Source organism: Zootoca vivipara, chromosome 10 (assembly GCF_965207765.1).
Source record: "Zootoca vivipara chromosome 10, rZooViv2.hap1.1, whole genome shotgun sequence".
Classification (NCBI taxonomy): Eukaryota; Metazoa; Chordata; class Lepidosauria; order Squamata; family Lacertidae; genus Zootoca; species Zootoca vivipara.
The window spans coordinates 10,567,780-10,588,681 of NC_142593.1; the positions used below are offsets into that span (position 1 = coordinate 10,567,780).

At 40.1% G+C, this 20,902-nt stretch overlaps 1 protein-coding gene across 2 annotated transcripts in view; it reads left to right on the plus strand.

Moving 5' to 3' along the window:
- SPIN1 (spindlin 1) overlaps positions 1-19,474 on the plus strand; it is a 39,806-nt gene extending 20,332 nt beyond the window's left edge. Inside the window, exons 2-7 of one of the 2 annotated variants that reach the window (XM_060280119.2) lie at positions 4,969-5,184; positions 7,198-7,297; positions 10,157-10,205; positions 13,095-13,348; positions 14,394-14,627; positions 15,894-19,474. In XM_060280119.2, the coding sequence (XP_060136102.1) occupies positions 10,183-10,205; positions 13,095-13,348; positions 14,394-14,627; positions 15,894-16,093 (711 nt within the window). In that variant the 5' untranslated portion in view covers positions 4,969-5,184; positions 7,198-7,297; positions 10,157-10,182 and the 3' untranslated portion in view covers positions 16,094-19,474. The remainder of the gene's footprint in view (positions 1-4,968; positions 5,185-7,197; positions 7,298-10,156; positions 10,206-13,094; positions 13,349-14,393; positions 14,628-15,893) is intronic. The other variant, XM_035099796.3, reaches the window with a different exon arrangement.
- Positions 19,475-20,902: the final 1,428 nt, after the last annotated feature.

Sequence of the window (20,902 nt, forward strand, 5' to 3'; positions counted from 1 at the left end):
AGGAAACTTTAAATCGGCTCCAACTACCAAAATCATGCGCCATCCATTAGCTGATTTCCGTGGTCATAGAATTTTAACACTTACTACTAGGGCTTGCCGATCAGAAGGTTGGCGGTTTGAATCCCCGCGCCGGGGTGACCTCCCGTTGCTTGGTCCCAGCTCCTGCCAACCTAGCAGTTCGAAAGCACGTCAAAGTGCAAGTAGATAAATAGGTACCGCTCCTGCGGGAAGGTAAATGGTGTTTCCGTCAGGGTAGATTTGATTTAAATCAAACTGATTTAAATCACGATTTAAATCACGATTTAAATCACTAGTCAGTAAGGCTTGATTTAAATCATAGTTGATTTAAATCATAAAGACTAATTCTTGCTGGTATAACTTTATTATGCAAGTAGGTGAAGATTTTTAGAATAACAACTTTTCATATTAGTTTTTTTATCCCCAGTTTAATAGGTTAATCATTCATATTTGGACAACTTTACTGTTCTACTTAGGAAGGAGAAAAATAATCATTACCTTAATAATAACAATTTAAATAGATTTATTCAACTGAAACAATAACATTTCAGCAAATGTTATTTGCTTAAACAAACATCCATGTTTGTTAACTAATTTGGCTAAACAAAAACAATATATATATATTTTAAGAAACTTAGACTGTCAGCCCAGCCTACACATGAAAAACTTAAATACTGTCCACTCCAAACAATCAGAAAAATATTGTTTCTATTCTATTCACTGAACTTCTTGAAACTTAGCACTGAAGGGGTTGCTTCTGTATTCATAGGTTTGTAGAACAATAGGATTAAGGTCTTTTTCTCAACTCTGTTCATGTTATAACATTTTTGCTGTGAAGAAGAGGCATGTGATCTCTGTTGAGTCAAATTCAGTTTTGAGAACTGCAAAAGTAAACCAAGCACCTGTGATAATATCTTGTAGGCAGAGAAACTGCCCAATAATCTTACAAAAACCTCTGGAAGAGGTGAATGGATTAATGGAATTTATTTACCCCAAAAATTAAACATATACAACCTTATACTACATAATTAAAAAACTAATCTTTATTTCATGATGGAATAACCTTTGGATGGTAATATGTTTTCCTTAAAAAGCATTTTATTTAAAAAAATCCAATTTAAATCAAAAAAATCGATTTAAATCAAAAAAATCCGATTTTTTTGATTTTTTTAAAAAAATCATTGATTTTTATCCACCCTGGTTTCCGTGCGCTGCTCTGGTTCACCAGAAGTGGCTTAGTCATGCTGGCCACATGACCCGGAAGCTGTACGCCGGCTCCCTCGGCTAGTAAAGCAAGATGAGCACTGCAACCCCAGAGTCGTCCACAACTGGACCTAAAGGTCAGGGGACCCTTTACCTTTACTACTAGCAACATTCGCCAAAAGTGGTATTCAGGTACTAGTCAGAACTTCGTATTTTAATATACTTAATACAAATCAATGCATCAGAGCTGTTAAAAATAAAACAATTTGAGCAAACATAGTAAGATTAAGTGTATAAGATCAGTAGAAAGTTTGTGAACATTTTTTTTTAATAGAAGGTATATAGCACGGGTGTCAAACTCAAGGCCCGGGGGCCAAATCCGGCCCGCCAGGCCTCGTCATGTGGCCCGCCGAGCGCCCCAGCCAGCGGGACCCAGCCAGCAGGACCTTGCTGCTGAAGCACCGCGCCGACAAAGCACCGACAAACAGCTGGGGCCTGGGGGAGATAGAAAGGCGGCCGGAGCAGCGCTGCGTGGAGCGCCCCGAGCCACAGCAGGAGAAGGAGGTGGCAGCTTGCCGGGTCAGCGCCCAGCAGTGCCGCACGAAGAGTCCCGAGCCTCTGCGACGCAGCAGTGCTCTGTAGCACTTTGAATCCTCCTCCTCCTGCCACGGCTCGGCGCCTGGAAACGGCGGCTGCTGCTGCTGAATCACAGACAAAGCACCCAGCAGCACCGCGTGGAGGAGGAGGAGGATTCAAAGTGCTACAGAGCACTGCTGCGTCCCAGAGGCTCGGCACTCTCCGTACGGTGCTGCCGGGCACCGACCCGACAAGCCTCCTCCTCCTCCTCTTACCTCACCTCCTCCTCCTCCTGCCGCGGCTCAGCCTCATGAACGTGAGCTCAGCAGCGGCTCAGCCTCATGAACGTGCAATTCTGAGGCTTTACGCACGTCTGCTAAAATGGACACCTGCTGCCTCACGCTGCACGGGAAATGCTTTTTGCCCCTGGGTCCCTTCGCGCTCTTTTCTGGCGCTGAATCAAGGCGGCGACCCCCCCCTTCCCTTTCTTTCTTCCTCTCTCTTGTTCTTATTCTTTCTTTCCCTCTCCTTCCTTCTTTATCTCTGTCTTCTCTCCGTCTTTCTTTTTCTTTCCTTCTTTATTCCCTTCCTTCTTTCCTACTCTTCTTTCTCTCCCCTCTTTCCTTCCTCTCTCCCTCCTACTCCCTCTTTTCTTCCTTCCTTCCTTCCTTCCTTCCTTCCTTCCTTCCTTCCTTCCTTCCTTCCTTCCTTCCCATCTTTCTTCCTCTCCCTCATTCTTATTCTTTCTTTCCCTCTCTACTTCCTTCCTTCTTTCTCCCTTTCTGTCTTTTCTCCCTCTTTCTTTTTCTTTCCTTCTTTATTCCCTTCCTTATTTCCTACTCTTCTTTCTCTCCCCTATTTCCTTCCTTCCTCTCTCCCTCCCACTCCCTCTTTTCTTCCTTCCTTCCTTCCTCCCTCCCTCCCTCCCCTCCCCTCCCTCTCCCTCTCCCTCTCCTCAGAAACATAGGATGCTGCTTTATACTTCTGGCCCTTAAACCCTGGAACCAGGAGAGCAGCTCCAGTGAGTCAACCTCAGCCAGTCCCTTTGGTGAAGGGTGGTGGCTCACTGGCAGAACATTTGTCCTGCATGCAGAAGGACCCCAGCATCTCCAGGTACCAGTAGCTCTGCAAAGCTCCTGCATGAAACCCTAGCGAGCCTCCACCACCCAGTGCAGTTACCAAAAATCATTTTTCAATAAATTGTACAATAATTGTACATTTGAATATCTACTTGCCATTATTCTGACTATGTTTCTGCTTTCAGAGCTAGTTATTACTTACATTATTACAAAAAAGTAATAATTGAATGCAGTGACAATAATTTATGATAATAAAGAGTGGACACATAGTCCTACAGATACAACCGGCCCTTTGAGGGTGACCAAACTGCTGATGCGGCCCCCGGTGAATTTGAGTTTGACACCCCTGGTATATAGGAACTGCTTAAAGACCAGAAGAGGCAATGGGGCTTGGCAAAGATGTCAGGAGGGAATTGAGGTATGAGACACCACTGAAAAGATCCTCCTATCTTTGGCACCTGTCAATGGACTAGACATTTACAGTAGGGACTGTAGATAGTGATCTGCCCGTGACAGTGGAGTCATAACACCCTCAAACCCTATTTACAAGTACCTTCTCGTCCCCCCCTCCTCCCCTTGGCCTTCCTGATCAGAACAGAAAAACCAAGTCAATTGCATGTCTTGCCACATGTTTTGTACTAGATGTCAGTGGCAACAGGCCCATGGTTGCCATAGAGACCATGAATTCCTGAGCAGCTCCAGGCAGAAAGACTTCAGCATGGAAGTATTTGAAGATGATAAACTCTGAAGATCTCAGGACCACTGTAAGACCATCTCAGCCTGATCATGCAGAGAGACTGTTAGGCAGTTGTGCATTAACAGAGTCCCAATTAGGTCTTGAGAGCCCAGTACCAGATACAGTTTTGAAACTGAGAGACATGAAACTGGTTTTTTTTTAAATACAGTGGTGCCTCGCTAGATGAATGCCCTGTAAGATGAATTTTTCGCTAGACGAATGGGTTTTGCGATCGGAGGTTGCTTCGCAAGATGAATTCGTTTTGTGAAAAATTTGTCTAGCGAATCACGGTTTCCCATAGGAATGCATTGAAATTCAATTAATGCGTTCCTATAGGCAAAAATTTTTTAGAAATTCAATGCATTCCTATGGGATTTGCTAGACAAATTTTTAGCAAAATGAATTGACTCACAGAACAAATTAAATTTGTCTTGCGAGGCACCACTGTTATCTTTATTGAACATACAACACAAACTTGCACAAAAATATGCCATATTAAAAGTTGTACAAACTACATATACTTTACAAAGAAAGAAAAGGAAAAGGGAGATGATAAAAGTTAAAAGATAAAGGATGAAAACAAAATAAAATAAACTTCTGATTGTTCTCATTGTACTACATCTCATTTTTTATTTTATGCACAGTATCTTCTTCTTCTTCTTCCTCTTCTTCTTCTTCTTCTTCTTCTTCTTCTTCTTCTTCTTCTTCTTCTTCTTCTTCTTCTTCTTTCCCCTGGTTCATTTTAAAAAAAATATATTATTTATCACCTAAATGTTACAAGAATCAATCAAGGTCTGCCAGATGGTTTTTGCTATCACAATAATTTTTCAAATACTCTTTAAATACAATCCATTCTTTATTCACCTGTGAAACTGAGAGACTTCTGAGTGGGATATGTGGAGAGAAGAAATGTATCCTTGTGGACAACAATAGCCACTCCTCACTCATAGATCACCCAGTTGATTTAAGAATTACTCTGTTTTTAAGCATATTTAACTGAGAGGGGATTTTGTGCCTTGGAGGCACCCAGCCAAATGAGGGAAATGAAAATATTCTGTTGCTGACTTGGATACCAAGAAAGAGGAGAGGTACTGCCTTTTCCTCCAGGTAAGTATGGAAGAGATGGTAATGTAACTCTTCAAGCCAAACAGAAATGAGGCAACAATATGACAGTAATGCTAGAATTGGGACATGGGAGGAAAAGAAGTTGTTGGGAGGTTGTCATGGTAAGGAGAGAAAATGCAGGCTAGGAAGAAGCTCTTCCCTGGCTAAACAGGGTGCATAGAGTTTCTGGGCATTGTTGTTTACATTGCTCATTAGCAGTCCTTAAAATTTCGCTCTCTTTTTCTCTTGCAGAGTATTATAATTGAAGGAGCATCTGTTACACTTGTGGGGAAACATACTTCATATTTGGATTATTATAGTTACTGCTTCAAGACGTAGGAGGACTTCACAACACCACCCAGAACTGGATTTTCACCCTAGTTCAGCAGCTTTGCTGCTCACTTAAATACAGATGAATGAAGACCCCATTTGGAAAGGCACCAGGTCAGCGGTCCAGAGCTGATCCAGGTAAGTAGTGCCTCTACACATCCCACAGGTGGATAAGAAATCTTGGTGACTGCAAAAACCCCACTCCTTTGGCATATCAGGCACACCTCTTTGGGAAGTCCATGTGCATAGAAACCTGTGCAACCTGCACAGGATTGGTACATTCACATATTTGGTCTACAGACTATTATGTGCTTGTGCCATCCAGCTTGTGGATGGTGGGCGTTCTGATTGGGATGGGGGGGGGGTCAGTTGATGGAATTGCAATTGCAAGTCCGCTTAACCACCAGGCATAGGTAATATTTCTGTAATACTAGCATACATCTGTTTTCAATGTGCCTGCTACCCTCCAAACTGAACTACTCTGGTATGGCAAATCTGATATTTATTATACAGTGCCTCAAATGTGCTTTTCATAGATGAGAGCACAACGGGGCTTGCCCACAGTGGTCTAGGCAAAAATAAATAAAAATATACTTGCTTGTATTCAGTGCTGCCTGTCTGTGCATGAGCAAAGTGGAGTTTTGCTCATGCAACAGGACTCCAGTTTCCTCCCCCCCCCCCCCCGTGTGCCCTCAGAATTGCTCCAGAGAGTTGAAGGAGCCTCTGGAGCAGGTTTTTGGGACATGGGCAGGGTCACAGGGGGGAAGTTGAGGAAAGCAAAGTCTGTTACCGCTTTCACAACATTAGATTCTGCCCAGTATTCTAAACTCTGTGAAGGCTGCATATTCACATTAGTAGTGGACAAGGTGTATAAAAATCAATGATTTAAAGAAAGTATTTTAATTTAAATTGGATTTTTAAAATAAAATGCTTTTGGAGGAAAAATATTTCTAAAGATTTACTATTTAAGTTACATTATAGTCCAAAGGCTATTCATCAGGAAATAAGGATTTGTTTTAAGTTTTTCATGTGTGCTAAAACTCTGTTGTTGTTTTTTTTAAAAAAGGTTTAACCACATCAGTTTACAAACATGGATACATGTGCTATAATGTTATTGTTTTAGTTAAATAAATTGTTTAAATTGTTATTAAGGAAATGATTATTTTTCTACTTCCCATTAAGTACAGCAGAAAAGTTTTCCAAATATAAACAGTTAACTTATTAAACCTCATCATAATTTCATAATTATCTATGTATTTCTAATAGTATAACCAAATCAGTAATTTTTGATATAACTGTAAAAACTACTCTGAAAATGCATTATTCCAAAAATGAAACCTCCCTCTGGTTGTCAATATTAAGATGATACCAGCAAGAATGAGTCTTTCTGTAAAAAAAATGATTTATATCAAATCTTACTGACTAATGATTTAAATCATGATTTAAATTGATTTGATTTAACTCAAATCCACCCTGGTAGTGGAACATAGCAGACTCGCTACTTCATCTATCAAAAAACTGGTCCAGCATTAATTTAGGCTAACTAGAGTGCTTTGGCAGTAAATCTGTTGTTTAGTTTTGGTGTAGCTGACAAAAAACATTCCTAATAACTGAATCAGAGTACTGCTTTGTGCAGAATTGAAGTAGTAATTCCAAAATTCACTATATTTGTTGAGCTAAGGCAAATATACAGTATTGCTTTGCCTTTAGATACCAAGTTTAAGTTGGGGAAGTTGCACACATGGTAAGCAAAGATACCAAAGGAGCTTTTAGTGATGTGCTGGCATTTAAAGTGTATGTTTCGAGGTGGGTGGGTTGTGAACTGGGAGGAGTGAATGTATGCTTGGGTGTTCTAATTTTCCAGAAACTACTTAAAATGAAAACACTTCTTCTAAAGCTTCTATCACAGTAGAACTGAAATAGGCCTAGGTAGGGGACGAACATTGCATTAACTTGGTTCCTTTGGTTTATATTGGGGTATGTCCCAATTATTTGGACCCTTTCAAAGCATAGTGAAGAGAAGCCCCTGGGTGCATCATTTGTTGCCAAACAAATTTACCATAATTGCAACAGTGGAAACCCCTCCTACATGAGTAAGATTTCCTCATTTATATGTAATTTAACATCTTGCTATCTTGTGCATTAATTCAGCTGCTAGTCTTCAGTTCTAATAAGTCAACAGGAAAAACAGCTTGCTGATTCTCAAGGTTGGAAATCTGAGTTGATATCCACTCCTACTCCACAACCTAGGGTGAGCTCTCTAGTCTGAAACTTTTCCATCCGTAAAGCATAGATAAGTGTCTTGTCTTGAAAAGAATACTGTGAGAATTTAATGTCAAGGCATCCGTTTGCACAGAGCATGAGTGTCATCGGCACTTTTCTAGAAGTTCTGGGTCCTTCACAACACTAGCCTTGATGCTGTTGCATGTTTCGTTAATACTGAAAAAATATTACAAGTCAGAGATATACCTAAGATTTCTATCAGTGACTGACTGCTCCATCTGGAGCACTGAACTAATTAACTTGTTCAGATTAAGATTTGTGATCACCCTCTTTGTAATAGGATCTTCAGTTTTTAACTAAAAGAATCTTCCTCTGGGTTTTACCACAAATATGTTTTGATGCCACTGCAGGGTATTATTTCTACTCTCAAGTAAGAATAACTTTTGGGTAAAGGTCTTAACACAGTGTACCCAGAGTGCATGTCTGTTACTCTCCCACTCTCAAAAAGTCTTCAAGCTTATTTATTTTCTGGGTTCATCTTAATATTATCATTCATCATTTATTTATTAATGCCTTCAGGTGCCCGTGATTGGCTTTATCTGCAGTTTTTAGTTTATTGAAGATTGGAGAATGACTTTAAAAAAAATAATTATTCTTACTATCCTTGGGTGCTGTGTGCAGAAAGTTGGGAAGTTGATATAATAAATAATAAAGACTACTTGAATATCAAAACATATGCATATCATCTCGCAGAACTGTAATAGTTCAGCGTATGAGGATTTCCCTCGCTCAGAAAACACACAAAAAAAAAACCAGACAAGGATCAACAAGTGTAGCAGTTATAAAAAAGAAGCCAAAATTATAAATTTTTACACTGACAGCCTGTGTGCCAGTTCCCCCAAAAAACCTAAGGTACTAGGCAGAAAGTCAGTATTCCCTTATTGATTTCACACTGTTAACCTCTGGGCAGGTGTGGTTCCAGCCAATGAAAAAGTTCAATTTTGAAGCTGCCTCTTCAATGATGCTGCCTCTATTGGGTTGCAGATATTTCTATTTAGACAGGCACTTATCACAATGCTACACATTGGATAGATTGAAAGTACTGGTCTTGAGAGATAATGGGAGTAATCCATCTCTCTAGGGCACACAAATGGTTTCCTTGAATATGCACATATGGCCGTCTTGAAGCTAATTTTTATAGCTAATCGGCCTGATCTTACAAAGATCAGGGGCTTTTCCTGTGTCTATGATACAAGATGTGCCTCATCTCCGAACATCTGTGTGTGTAGCCTTTGATAGCCAGGCTTTGGGCAATATGGTTACCAAATCTGGGAAACGGTGGGAAAGCTACTGTGCAAAAAAGGCACCTTGTCAAGAGTCTCCTAGTGTACTAGTTCTGAGTATGCTTGAAGTTGCAAAGCATATTGATGGTCTCAATAAATTGGACAGAAGCAAGGCCTGATGCACACTTCCTTTGCATGCTAATAATTGGGTGACATATGATCTGTATCTGGGGGTTTTCAGTTCTTATCTCAGTGGCCAGATGAATGTGAAACTGTGATAAACAAGGTTTGGCATTTTTCTCCGTATTGTGCAGTGTATGAAAGAGATGGTGCATTTTAACTGTTTTTAATTTTGATTTTTATGTTGTTGTAACCTGCCCTGGGATCTGCTGATGCATGGGTAATAAACTGATAAGAATGGTCTGTACCACCACACTCAGCATCTCTCTTCTGTTTCTGTACCCCAGGCCAGCCTAACTCAGTAATCGAACACCTAAGGTGACTGAACTTGGTTTTGGTGGCATTAAGCACTTACCTATGATGACTTAAAGTGGGCAAAGAAGCAATTTTGGCTGGAGGGCTGCACACCATCCCATCAGCTGACTTTCCATGAATCCAGTCCTGGCTGAAACACTGCTGGTTAAATTTGGCACCAAATGCAAGCTGCGCTTGGATCTGCTCAGCAAGTCTCAAGTGGATAAAAAGCCCTGGCAGAAAAGCAGCACAGCTTGCATTTGATGCCAAATATAAGTACTGCTTGCAAAGGATGCAGTGTGGTTTGCAAGCACAGCGTGCATTCAGGGCTATTTAAATTTGGCACTAAATGCTAGTTGCACTGCTTTCTGCCAGGGTCATATCCACTCAGGAGCTTTTGAGTGGATACAAGTGCAGCTTGCTTGCCTTCCCTGCCAAATTTGCACAGCACTGAATGCGAGCTGTGCTTGCAAAGTAACCATTCAGAAGCACACAATAAGGCTCCTGGTTCTTCCTTTGCAGCTGTAGCTTTACCTGTCCCATATCTGATATCATCACATCAGATGAGCGACAGGTGGTTGTCATTATTTATTGGTCTTATTTATTGACAAACCCCACCCCTCTTCATCCTAAGGTCCCAGATTGGGATACAAAATTAGAATACAGCATTAAAAATAGAACAATTTGCAATCCTTAAAATAAGGTGGGCATTATCAGGGGGAAATGGGCTTCTGGGCCACATTTAAGAGGCATGGCAGGTCTGATTAGTCCTCGAGGCTTCCCATCTGTGGCATGAAGCTTGGTTGAACAGGGTGGATGCAATTCATTTCTGTTAGCGTTTTTAATAGGTTTGGTCCGTGTGGTGCAGGCATCCCCAAACTGCGGCCCTCCAGATGTTTTGGCCTACAACTCCCATGATCCCTAGCTAACAGGACTAGTGGTCAGGGATGATGGGAATTGTAGTCCAAAACATCTGGAGGGCCGAAGTTTGGGGATGCCTGGTGTGGTGTGTTAAAGTGAATGTCAATACAGTAAACAAATGCTGCATGAAATAACAATTAAGCCTGTGAGGTTAAAACTTCAGACACCTGTTCCTGGTGACTTAGTCACTGTTGACATCTTCCTTGTAGGGCATGCAGGTGTGTCTGCCAGCGTGATGAAGAAGAGAGCTTCCCACAAGTAAGTGGCTTGGTAATTCTTAAAATCCCATGCTTGGCAGCTTTCTGTGAGGACTGTATTTTTGTGTCCACTTTACAAAGGCATTTTGTTACATCAGCTGTGTGAATTTTCTGTTCCCAGAAATTCTAGTGAAGGTCAATGGGCTTGCAGCCCCAACATGTGCAGCACTCAGTAACTGTTTCTGTACAAAGTCAGAGGTCTTGAAAGTAACAAATGGAATTTCAGAAACCAAGGACACCTGTAGAACTTTCCTTGGGCCCCGGAACCAAAAAATATCTGATACCAGTACATCAGCTTGAGCTTGCAGAGTCCTCACTCAAATGAGATGTTGCCATTCATGCAACATCTATGAAAAATCAAACCTCTAAACTGCAGTATCCTAAGATGTGCTTCAAGCCTCAGGACACAAATGTTCCACAGCCAAGATTTTGGATCCTTTTTTTGGCTCCACTATTATGTTTCAATTGTGAAAATACACACCAATGACAGCGGGTGGTCCTGGACCAGATCCAGGTGCTGGTGGAGGAAACCCATTTTCTAGATCTATTTCAGTCTGGGTTTTGGCCCAGAAACTACTTTGGTTACTTTGCATGATGAGTTCTGTCGAGAAAGAGACAGGGGGCCCTGTTAATTCTCATTTACAGCTTCTGTTGTCTATGCTCTGGTAACCTCTAGGTTAGTTTACTGCAAAGTATTATATGTAGGGCTGTCTCTGACGATGGTTCGGAAACCTCAGCTGGTGTAGAATTCGTCAACCAGAATGCTTACCAGGGCAGGACAGTTTAAGCGTATAACACCAATCCTGACCTGACTGCACTGGTTGCAAATTAGTTTCTGAGCCCAATTCAAAGTGCTGGTTTTGACCTCTAAAGTTGTAAACTGCTCAGGACCGCAGTATCTCAAGGACCACCTCTCCTCATGGACTGACATGGACCCTGCAATCATTAGCTGAAGCCCTTCTTCATGTGTCCCTTCCACAAGAGATGTGCTGGGCAGCAACATGATAACAGGCCTTCTGTGGCTCCCCGTTTGTGTAATGCTTTCCACAGGGAGGTTCGCCTGATGCCTTCAATGCAGATCTTTAGGCGCCAGGTGAAAACGTTACTCTTCTCCACCCCCTTTTAAACGGGTTGGTGGTGGTACTGTTTTTGTTTGTTACTATGTTAATGTATTTTTTGTATTGTAAACTTCCCTGTGATCCTTGAATGAAGGGTGGCGTGGAAATTAAATAAATAAACAATTAGTTCACGTTTGAAATATAATATAAAAGTGCAGTAGAAATATTTTGGAATTTAGTAGAACTAAAAGGAAATAGCATAATTGAAATTTTCCATACTCCTGTATAAACTTGGCCTTAGGACTTGTCTGATTAGTTAAGGCTTTTTCGGTTATTAAGCATTTCATAATAAAACTTGCCTTTAGTAGCTCTTTATCTGTTTCGCTGTGGCTTGGATCTCAAGTCCCATATGCTCATAGAAAGGAACCTCCATTCAGGCACACTAGGGTGGCCAATTCCTTCAAAACCCCTGGCTGCTGCCACACAAGCATAACGGCTGCTCCAGATGGTTCCCCAGCGTAAGAGAGAAATCTCTTGGAAGATTCTGCTGAAAACTGGGGAGGGAGAAGCTTTCTTGCATGAGGCAAAGCAGCTCCATGTCACTTTGGGTCACACCCCCTTTCTCACCAGGTGGGCAAAAGAAGGGCTATGCTACAGCAGAGCTTTCCAAACTTTTCATATTGGTGACACACTTTTTAGACGTGGATCATTTCACAACACAGCAATTCAGTTTTACTAGCAAACCAGAAGTTAAATTAACCCCTTTCTAGCCCTGGGAGGAGTGCGGGGAGCATTCACTCGACACACTTGCACTCTGCAGCCGGCACACTAATGTGTCGCGACACACAGTTTGGAAAGATCTGTGCTGAAGCTTTGGGGATAGCGAAGAGTACAGACTCTACTAGAAAATATTTTCTCACATAATTTATTAGCAGTTTAAGACTACCAGTATAAAAATAAACATTTTCATAAACTACAAAACAGCAAATCAAAATATGAAAAACGTTTCTGGAATGTTTCAGAGAATATACAGACAGATATGTACACATTTATTAATCGGTAAGGCGTACACGCATTTGCAGCTCTGTAGGCACTGGTGAGCAAAAAAACACAATATGAAAATGAGTGTTAAGAAATAAGCTGCCATATATGTGTTTGACTTAGACTACTTTTCAGGCAAAATATGTCTCCAAAGTGATTTACAAACTATATATCAACATTAAAAAAAATTCCTTCAGTAGCACCTTAAAGACCAACTAAGTTTTAATTTTGGTACGAGCTTTCGTGTGCATCATGCACACTTCAAACTATATTATTAGAGCCATTTAAAGCACTTAAACATAAATTTCCTTCAAAACATTTATCAAAAGCTAACAAACAGCCAGCAAAATGCTAATGATTACAGTTCCAGTTCTACAACCCAGGTCACAGTTAACTTCTACAGGTCTTGGTGAAAAGATGGGTCTTAAAAGTATTGAGGAGTGGTGATCAAATTCCATATTTCTGGTGCCATTGCCCTGGTTTCTTTGGCTAAACTATAGCTCTTAGTTAGAACGGAAGTATTCATGGATTGCTCCCAGATCCACTGTTGCTTCTGTGGGTTCTGGACCAATTCTGGAAATACGAAACGTGGCTGTATCTGGAAACCTCAGGCAGGAGAGGGGGCAGCAATACCATTCACTTAGGATGCCACAATTCAGAAGGGGAGGTCAAACATGCCTGGGCACACCCTGAAAATAAGCTTGGTTTAAATCTCCTCTCACTTTGAGGTGGCTTCATTCTATAAACTATTTAATGCTTTAATAGTTATGCTTGTGTATCTATAAACACAGAAAGCATCGAAACAACGTGGGACCAAGCAAACCAATGTCGCAACCTAGAAGAAATATTGTAGGCTGCAGAATACAGCATGGATGGAAAGAAGGGAGTGGACCCGTGACACAATGGAAAGGCACTGTCCTAGACCAGGTTCCTGTAAATCCCTCCCTCTACCTTATCAAATATGATGGATTTGATTGTGTCTATGGACTAGAACTGCACAAAGACGAAAGGGTTTCAGCACTCGAAGTCCTTCCAGATAGAGTTGGTAAGTGTCTCAATGGGGCTGAATTTGTGTGTGTTATTTAAGTCCCATATACCCCAAGTTTCATTCCAATAAAAAAACTCAAGGTAGCTCACAATAAATTTAAAATGATCAATTTCAAAAATATTTTAAACCCCCAAAGAACCATTGAGAACAGCATTACATCAGCGAATTAAAGCCAATACAAGCTAAAAGGAAGGTTTTGACTAATTCCCAGAACATGGTTAGAAGTGATGTGCTCTCCCCCCCCCCATTAATTTAATATTTATTCAACCTTTTAAAATAATGAATACAGGGACCAGGATCCATTGTGGTGGTGTGGTTAGAGATAGGATCTGGGGAACCAGGGTTAAAATCCCCACTTTGCCATGAAGCTCACTGGGTGACCTTGGGCCAGTCACGACCTCTCAGCCTAACCCACCCTGCAAATAAATAAATAAAATCCAGTGAGCCACTGTCAGTGCTCCCTAGGGCTTATGCATGCATTTTCCATTTTAATAAAATACCATGTTGTCACATTGCTAACATTTGCCTCTCTTAGTTGGCAGTAAGTATCTTAGAAATAGGACAATGGTATCCATGTTTCCCATAATGTTAAAAATTCAGTAAAGGGACTTTGGCCACTCTCTCAATATCGTTATCTCTTAAAAACAACAACAGAGATCGTTAGGACACCTTAAAGATTATCAATTTTATTATGACTAGAGACCACTTCATAAAAAGCAGGAAAAACAGAGGCTTATTCAGTACATGGTGCCTGAGTTTATCTTGGTGTGTCTAATTAGAATTGTGCCCTTTAGTTTCCAAAGGATAATGGTTGAAATAGGGGGACATATGGATGCCATGGTTAGAAATTGTTCCACATGTAGTCATGGATAGGAAAAAACCTATACCTCAGTGTGGATTAAACCAGAAGAATGATGTAGCTTTGAATTCAGGGCAATACCTTTAGTCTTGCATTAGGCACACTATTTTCCTGGCCTCCTTTAAGATGTAGTAGCCATGCTTCTACCAAAATGTTAATCAGATATTGGTGTTTCTCTTCCAGCTTCGTCTCGAATCAGTGATGCCCACCTGGCAGACACAATGATTGGCAAAGCAGTGGAGCATATGTTTGAAACTGAAGATGGTTCAAAAGATGAGTGGAGGGGAATGGTCTTGGCTCGGGCACCAATAATGAACACATGGTTTTATATTACCTATGAGAAGGATCCTGTCTTGTACATGTACCAGCTCTTAGATGACTATAAAGAAGGTGATCTCCGTATTATGCCTGATTCCAGTAAGTTGACCAGTATTTGATCCTCTATGTAAAGAAATAAAATACGATTAAAATGTCTGACATTGAGCATTGAGAGTTTGTAGAAGAATTGGAGCACTGTTTGCCACTTGTTGTTTGAAGTGAGACAAACCAAGAAAAAGCTTCAGCTACAGTGAAGTTTGCAGTGAGACAAACTATGAGCCATGGTTTGGCTTTAACACTAAACCAAACCATTGCTTAGCCCCAAGTAGCACAGCAACAGGATTGGTGGAATAATGCTGCAGCTGGGATCATCAGTTGTGGAACATGAAGGTTTGCGCCAAGTCATGGCTTGGCTTAGCGCTACATGAGAATCTGGTCACTCAACCTGTCATGATTTCTTTTAGCTACAAATCGTGGTTCAGGAATTGATCGTGAGCTGTTGGGTTTGACCCTCAGTTCTATGGAGCCACTGACATAAACAGTATGTCTGAAGTGGTATTCTGCAGGCTTCTGACGAGTATTTTGTGGTGCCTAATTACAGTGTGATCGTCCAACCTGGAAGAGGTGACGGAAAAGGCACCCTTTCCTATTCTTGCTTTTAAAGGGTTATTTATAAAGCGATCTCCTTTGTTGTGGAGCATAAGGCCAAAAGAAGTACTATTTGAGGCAATTTGAGGTTTGGAGGAGATCCCAGAAATGCTAGGCTTACCATACTAACTTTTTCCCTTAATTGACTATTTGGAGTCTAGGAAGATAAGATTTTGAGGGAGTTATTCTAACTGATACTGTAATGCTCAACAGCACCAACTACAAAAGTTTTTTTTAAAAAAAAAAATACTTTGTGGGTTCTGATACTTGGAACATGTTGTAGAGCAAATATAAATGAACAGGCAAAGAAACTTCAGCATGGCTTTCACATTCCAACTTAGACTTGCTTTTAATTCAGGTTAAATGTGCAGCTTAACGACTCATCTGAACAGGTTGATATGTAGTCAAATCAGTAGTATAGCCAACAGCTGATAAACCTCCAGGAATATGCAACAGTCATTCTGTCTGTCCTTACCATAATCTGTATTTAAGATGGTTACTGTGAAATGGAGACAAACTGGATAAGAGGAATATCAGATATTTATATCCAGTTGTTTATTTTCCCTGGGTTAGAAGACAAAACCATTGTGATCCGAAATACATTGCCATGAACATTTAATTGTTGAAGCACTTAGTAAACTATTACTCGGTGAGCCGACTATGAGCATCTGTTCTATAAAATTCTGCTGCATTTTAACTCAAACGTTGTGTTCACAGATGATTCACCTCCAGCAGAACGGGAGCCTGGCGAAGTTGTGGACAGCCTAGTGGGGAAACAAGTGGAATATGCCAAAGAAGATGGCTCAAAAAGGACTGGCATGGTCATTCATCAGGTGGAAGCCAAACCCTCAGTCTATTTCATCAAGTTTGATGATGATTTCCATATTTATGTCTATGATTTGGTGAAGACATCTTAGACACCACCATGCAAACTTTTGCCAAACTTGTGGAACTTCAATGTAAAATTTGTAGACACAAAGACTTAAGTGCTTTCCAGTTTATTTGAAAGCTTAAATGTCCCTGCGAGCCCACAATCTCTGCCAGGAAAACTATTCCATTGTGAACTATACAAATAGACTTTTATGTGAACATGACACATTTTGTGTAAGGGAACTCCCTTTCTTGGAGGAAGTCTTCTGGTGGGTATGTGGATGAAGTTAGAGAGAACGGCAGCTGCAAATTCAAGCTGTGTAAAGTGGATCCAGCAACATAATCATTAATCTGATTTCCCCCCACTCCCCAAATATAACTTTCCCTCACCGTCTCACATAACTATTCAACTGCCACATGCAAGTCTAGCTTGATATTATTACTTTCATGTATGTATTAAGTTTTCTTGTCTGGCAGTCCTTGTTTTCACAGGGTTTGGGGCAAAGATGACTATACTATGTTTAAAGCAGTGTTAAGGAGTGCCTAACCCAATTTAACATCGGTGTACTGTGTTCAGGTTAACTGTTGAGCTACTATCACATGAGAATTTTGTACATTTTAGTTGCAGGAAAATAGAACATGGCAGACATGTAATGCAGCTGAATGCAGAGTAAGAGCCCATATTTGCAACTGTAGGACCTGGTCAAAACATTCAAAGCAAGGATGCCTTCAGTTCTCAATGTCGTAGGCCTTTTTTTTGTTTTGTTAACTTTTAGCAGAATCCAGGTGCTTGGTGCCCTAGCAGTCTAGAACTTCATGTTAATGTTAAATACTCCGCAGCAACTACTGGGTGTCTCAGTATCAAAACTAGCAACCTAGATTCTTGTGTGTGGACTTAAATCTGTTACGTGTAAAGACAAACCTCACAAGAGAAGAGTCCTCGTACATTAAAGGCTTGTGTTGCAGAGGAGGAAAATCATTTGTTGCCTTCTACTTTGATCTGCTGCATTCCTTCTCATTTTACTGTGTTTTGTTCAGGAAGGCACCTACTCCCCCCCCCCTTTTTCTGGCCTTTCTTCTTGGGGTTTACCCAGACAAGACATTATACAAACTCAAACCTGTTGTCGCCTTTTGTGCTGTACGTTGTATTTTGCTTGAAGTATGCTGTTTTAACGTGAACTTCGTTAAAAGGACACTGGGGTTCTGCATGCTAGTGGGGGTACTGCCTAACAAAAGCTAGGCAGTCTCCGTGGTCCAGTCATCTGCAGCAGATTGTGGATGTAAATAAGCAGCCCACAGCCACAAAATTTTCTTCTTCTCCTCCTCTCTCTCTCTCTCTCTTTCTCTTTCTCTCTCCCCCCTATTCTTTCTTTTTTCTTTTTTTAATTTGTAAGGTAGTAGATTGGTGTGGCAGCTTTTTAAAGTAATCAGTGGGAAAATATCAAACAGCAGCAAAGCTGAAGCAGGGCATTGCAGTCTGCTTTGCACATGTAAATGAGAAGCAAGCACCATTGTTTATATATAGCTAGGAGGTAAAAAACAAACAAACGAGTGTTGCTGATCAGCCTTTTGAGGTCCAAATTACCTCGGGTGTGGGTCTACATATTAAACTCCATGTGGTTTAAACTTCCTTTTTTAATTTTGCCTGATTTCATATTGTAGCCTTAAGGCTTGTGCCTCATTAATGCTCTTTAATGGTAATAAATACCGTATAAATACAGTATCTTAAACTTTTCCTGTCCCATCGCTGCTGTTGCATTGTGTACAGTATTTCATCATGGGCAACCCCAAGGCAGGCTGTAGTCTTTTCCATGAAGAGCTTCTCAAATGCAGTCCTGAAGCCCTAAGTACCTGAGTCATAAATGTTCCTGTGTTCTTGAACCAAGTGAGCAGATTTGCAACCCAGTGGGTTTTTTTGTTTGTTTGTTTGTTTGTTTGTTTTGTTTCCTCCTTCATTCTGCAGATCTGTATGTTTTCTATTGACTCTTTAGAGTCCTGCATGTAAATCTCAAAGCTGAGCCTGGCTCCATGAGCCCAAGTTAATATTTGTGGCACAAGAATGAGTGAGTGTATTGCACCCACACACAAGATACATAAAACATAGTACTTTGAATTGTGGGCTACGTTAACAGTGAATCCAAGGTGTGCCTCAAGGATTGCTGAGGATTAGGTAGACAGAAAATGTTGCATTCAAAGAGCTTGCAAGTGGAGGTTTTCTCCAATACACCACATTCTGCCAGTTGAGAGTGATCTATATTCTGTATAAATTTTATGGTTTTTAAAGTGTCCACATTGTCTGCTTTTTTGATAGCTTAATCCACCTTTTTTTGAGGCTTGAGACTTGATTCTACTCCCTGCCAATCTGCTTTGGGCTTTGTTTTAGGCTCACGTTTCAGATCTGCATGTAGTGCTTGTTACCCTGGTAACTAAATGTTGGTTCCTTTTCTTAGGGGTTCAACATGATTTTCCCAGTTATCACGGGGCTTGTGGTGGCACAAGCTATGGATCTGTGTATAAAAAGTTACTGGCCTTTCTCTCCATTTACCTGCTGTAGTATTGTATATTGTGTGTTTTGCGTGATGTCAGGCTGCCCTGTAAAATTTTAAAAAGACAAACTTAAAATGCAGACCACCCCTTTTTTGCATGCTTAGAAGGTAGAATGTTCAATGTAACAAACTTAAAAGTTGCATGTTTAAAAAATGTTTAGGTTTTTAGTTTCAGGGTTTTTTTTAATTTTGTGTTCTTTGTGAATTTGCTTATTGTGCTGTTTTTAATGGTGGTTAGTAGGATAAATGCACTGGTGAGGCAAACATAGTGCCAACAGGAGGTAACTTTCCAGTTGTATGTGTCAAGCAGCGTTTGAAGGGACCATGTACTTTGCTCAAAATGAAATAAAAAACCAATAAAATTCAACAGTATGCTTTTTTGTGCCAAATCCTAAATTAAGTTGAAGTAGAATCATATTACGACACTCCCCCTCCCCAAATAATGATGGAAAAAGCCTTTTTTCACTGAATTGCTTAGCCTTCTTAAATTGGTACATTTGAAAAATAAAGGCTTCTCCAGAGATACATTAATTGCAACCATTTCAGAGAACCCAAAAAAAGAGAAAAAGCTTCGATGATTTGTGGTTCCTTGGAAATGCTGTGCTTTTTTGTATTTTACATCATTAGTGCAATTTGGATGGTTCTTGGTATGTGTATAGTTCAAAGGTCTTCATGTTCACACTTTAAAATTAGGTAAATGACTTCATCTCTAGAGCTTGGTTTCATTTTTTTTATTTTTTAACAATGTAGACAGTTCCCTGTTCTCTGCATTTAGAAGTATAAACACTTTAAATCTGTTACTTAATTCTGTAAGTAATTTTTATAATTATGATGTAACTCTATCCTTAAAACATTTAAAATAAACCCTTTATGTGCAACTTACGACTGTAAATCTTGTTCTCATAAGGAAAATGTAGTGATGTGTTTAAAACTGAATAGGATTTTTTTCCATTTTTATAATTAAAATTATTTAAACAATGAGCATTTATGCTGATATAGACTTGCCTAAGCAGCTATGCTTATCGGGCAATACTTTTGGCCAAGAATTGTAACTTTAGAATCATCCATTTAAAATGGATAGAATTCTTTGGCATTGAAACAGCTTTATTGTACTTTCAACCCCCAAAAACCAAAAGGACAACATCTAAGGAAGTAAGGTAAGTACTTCCCCCAAAATATTTTGGTATACTGTCCCCTGTATATACACTTTATCCAGAATTTAGAAGTAGTGGCCTTGGAAAGCAAATTTCAGAAATTACAATATTTGCTTTGAATGCCTGATAAAAAACTGTTGAATATGGTGATGACTAATAGCATACAACTTTCATGTATCAATCATGGTCCTTCAAAATTTCAAAATATATCCAATTTTGCCTTTTAAAACTGAAAGACTTCTTGAGTGGCAGGGGTAAGGCAAAGTATCTGTAAAGAATCCTAAATACAAGATGATTTCAATAGAATTTACATGCAAGTAATTCGAGTTTGATATCTGGCTGTCACTTACGCTAGGATTTACCTTAGTCCCACTGTTCTAAGTAGCTGAAGAAGTTGACATACTAGATCCCTTCCTAAAGCTTTTGGAGAAAATGACAATGTCCCTCTTCCTGCCAATTTGACATGTAGCATGTGCTGGCAAAGACAACAATTATGCATGTAATGGTCTTCCAGTACAGTACTTAACATTTCCTACCCATTGAAACATGCTCTCCCTCCCTCATTAATGTGACAGTTTTATTTCATAAATTATAAATACTTATATCTTACCTCTTCCACCAGTGATGTGTAAGGCAATCACAACAAACCAGGGGGGGGGAAACAAAATAAACTAAATATATTTTAATATTTTTAGTAGATACATATATGTTTATTCCATTAATGTTTAATTGTTTTTTTAAAAAATGTTTTAGGTGTTCTTATTTTATTTGTAAGCCGTCTTAAGTCCCTGTCTGGGAAAAAGGCAATGGAACAGAAAAACACCAGACAGTTCTAGGTAGGGTCAGTCCCTTTGCTGATCATGTTCAGGTCTGCAGCTTATATAGGATACCTACAGTTGTAATATTCTGAGCTTCCAGCAGCAAACGGTCTCATTGCAGCATCCCAAGAGCAAATTTGCCTCAAGCACAGGTGTCTATAGTTTTGCCAAGTTGCTCTCATGCTTAACCAGGTGCAGGACGAAAACACCCAAAATTAAGCACACCTAACTTAAACCCTTTCTTGCCCTTTTCCCTCTGCAAGCAGAAACCCCCTTATACATTAACACAACAAGAGAGGTAAGATGACTCTCTAGGGAGGGCCCTCAAAGTACTTGGG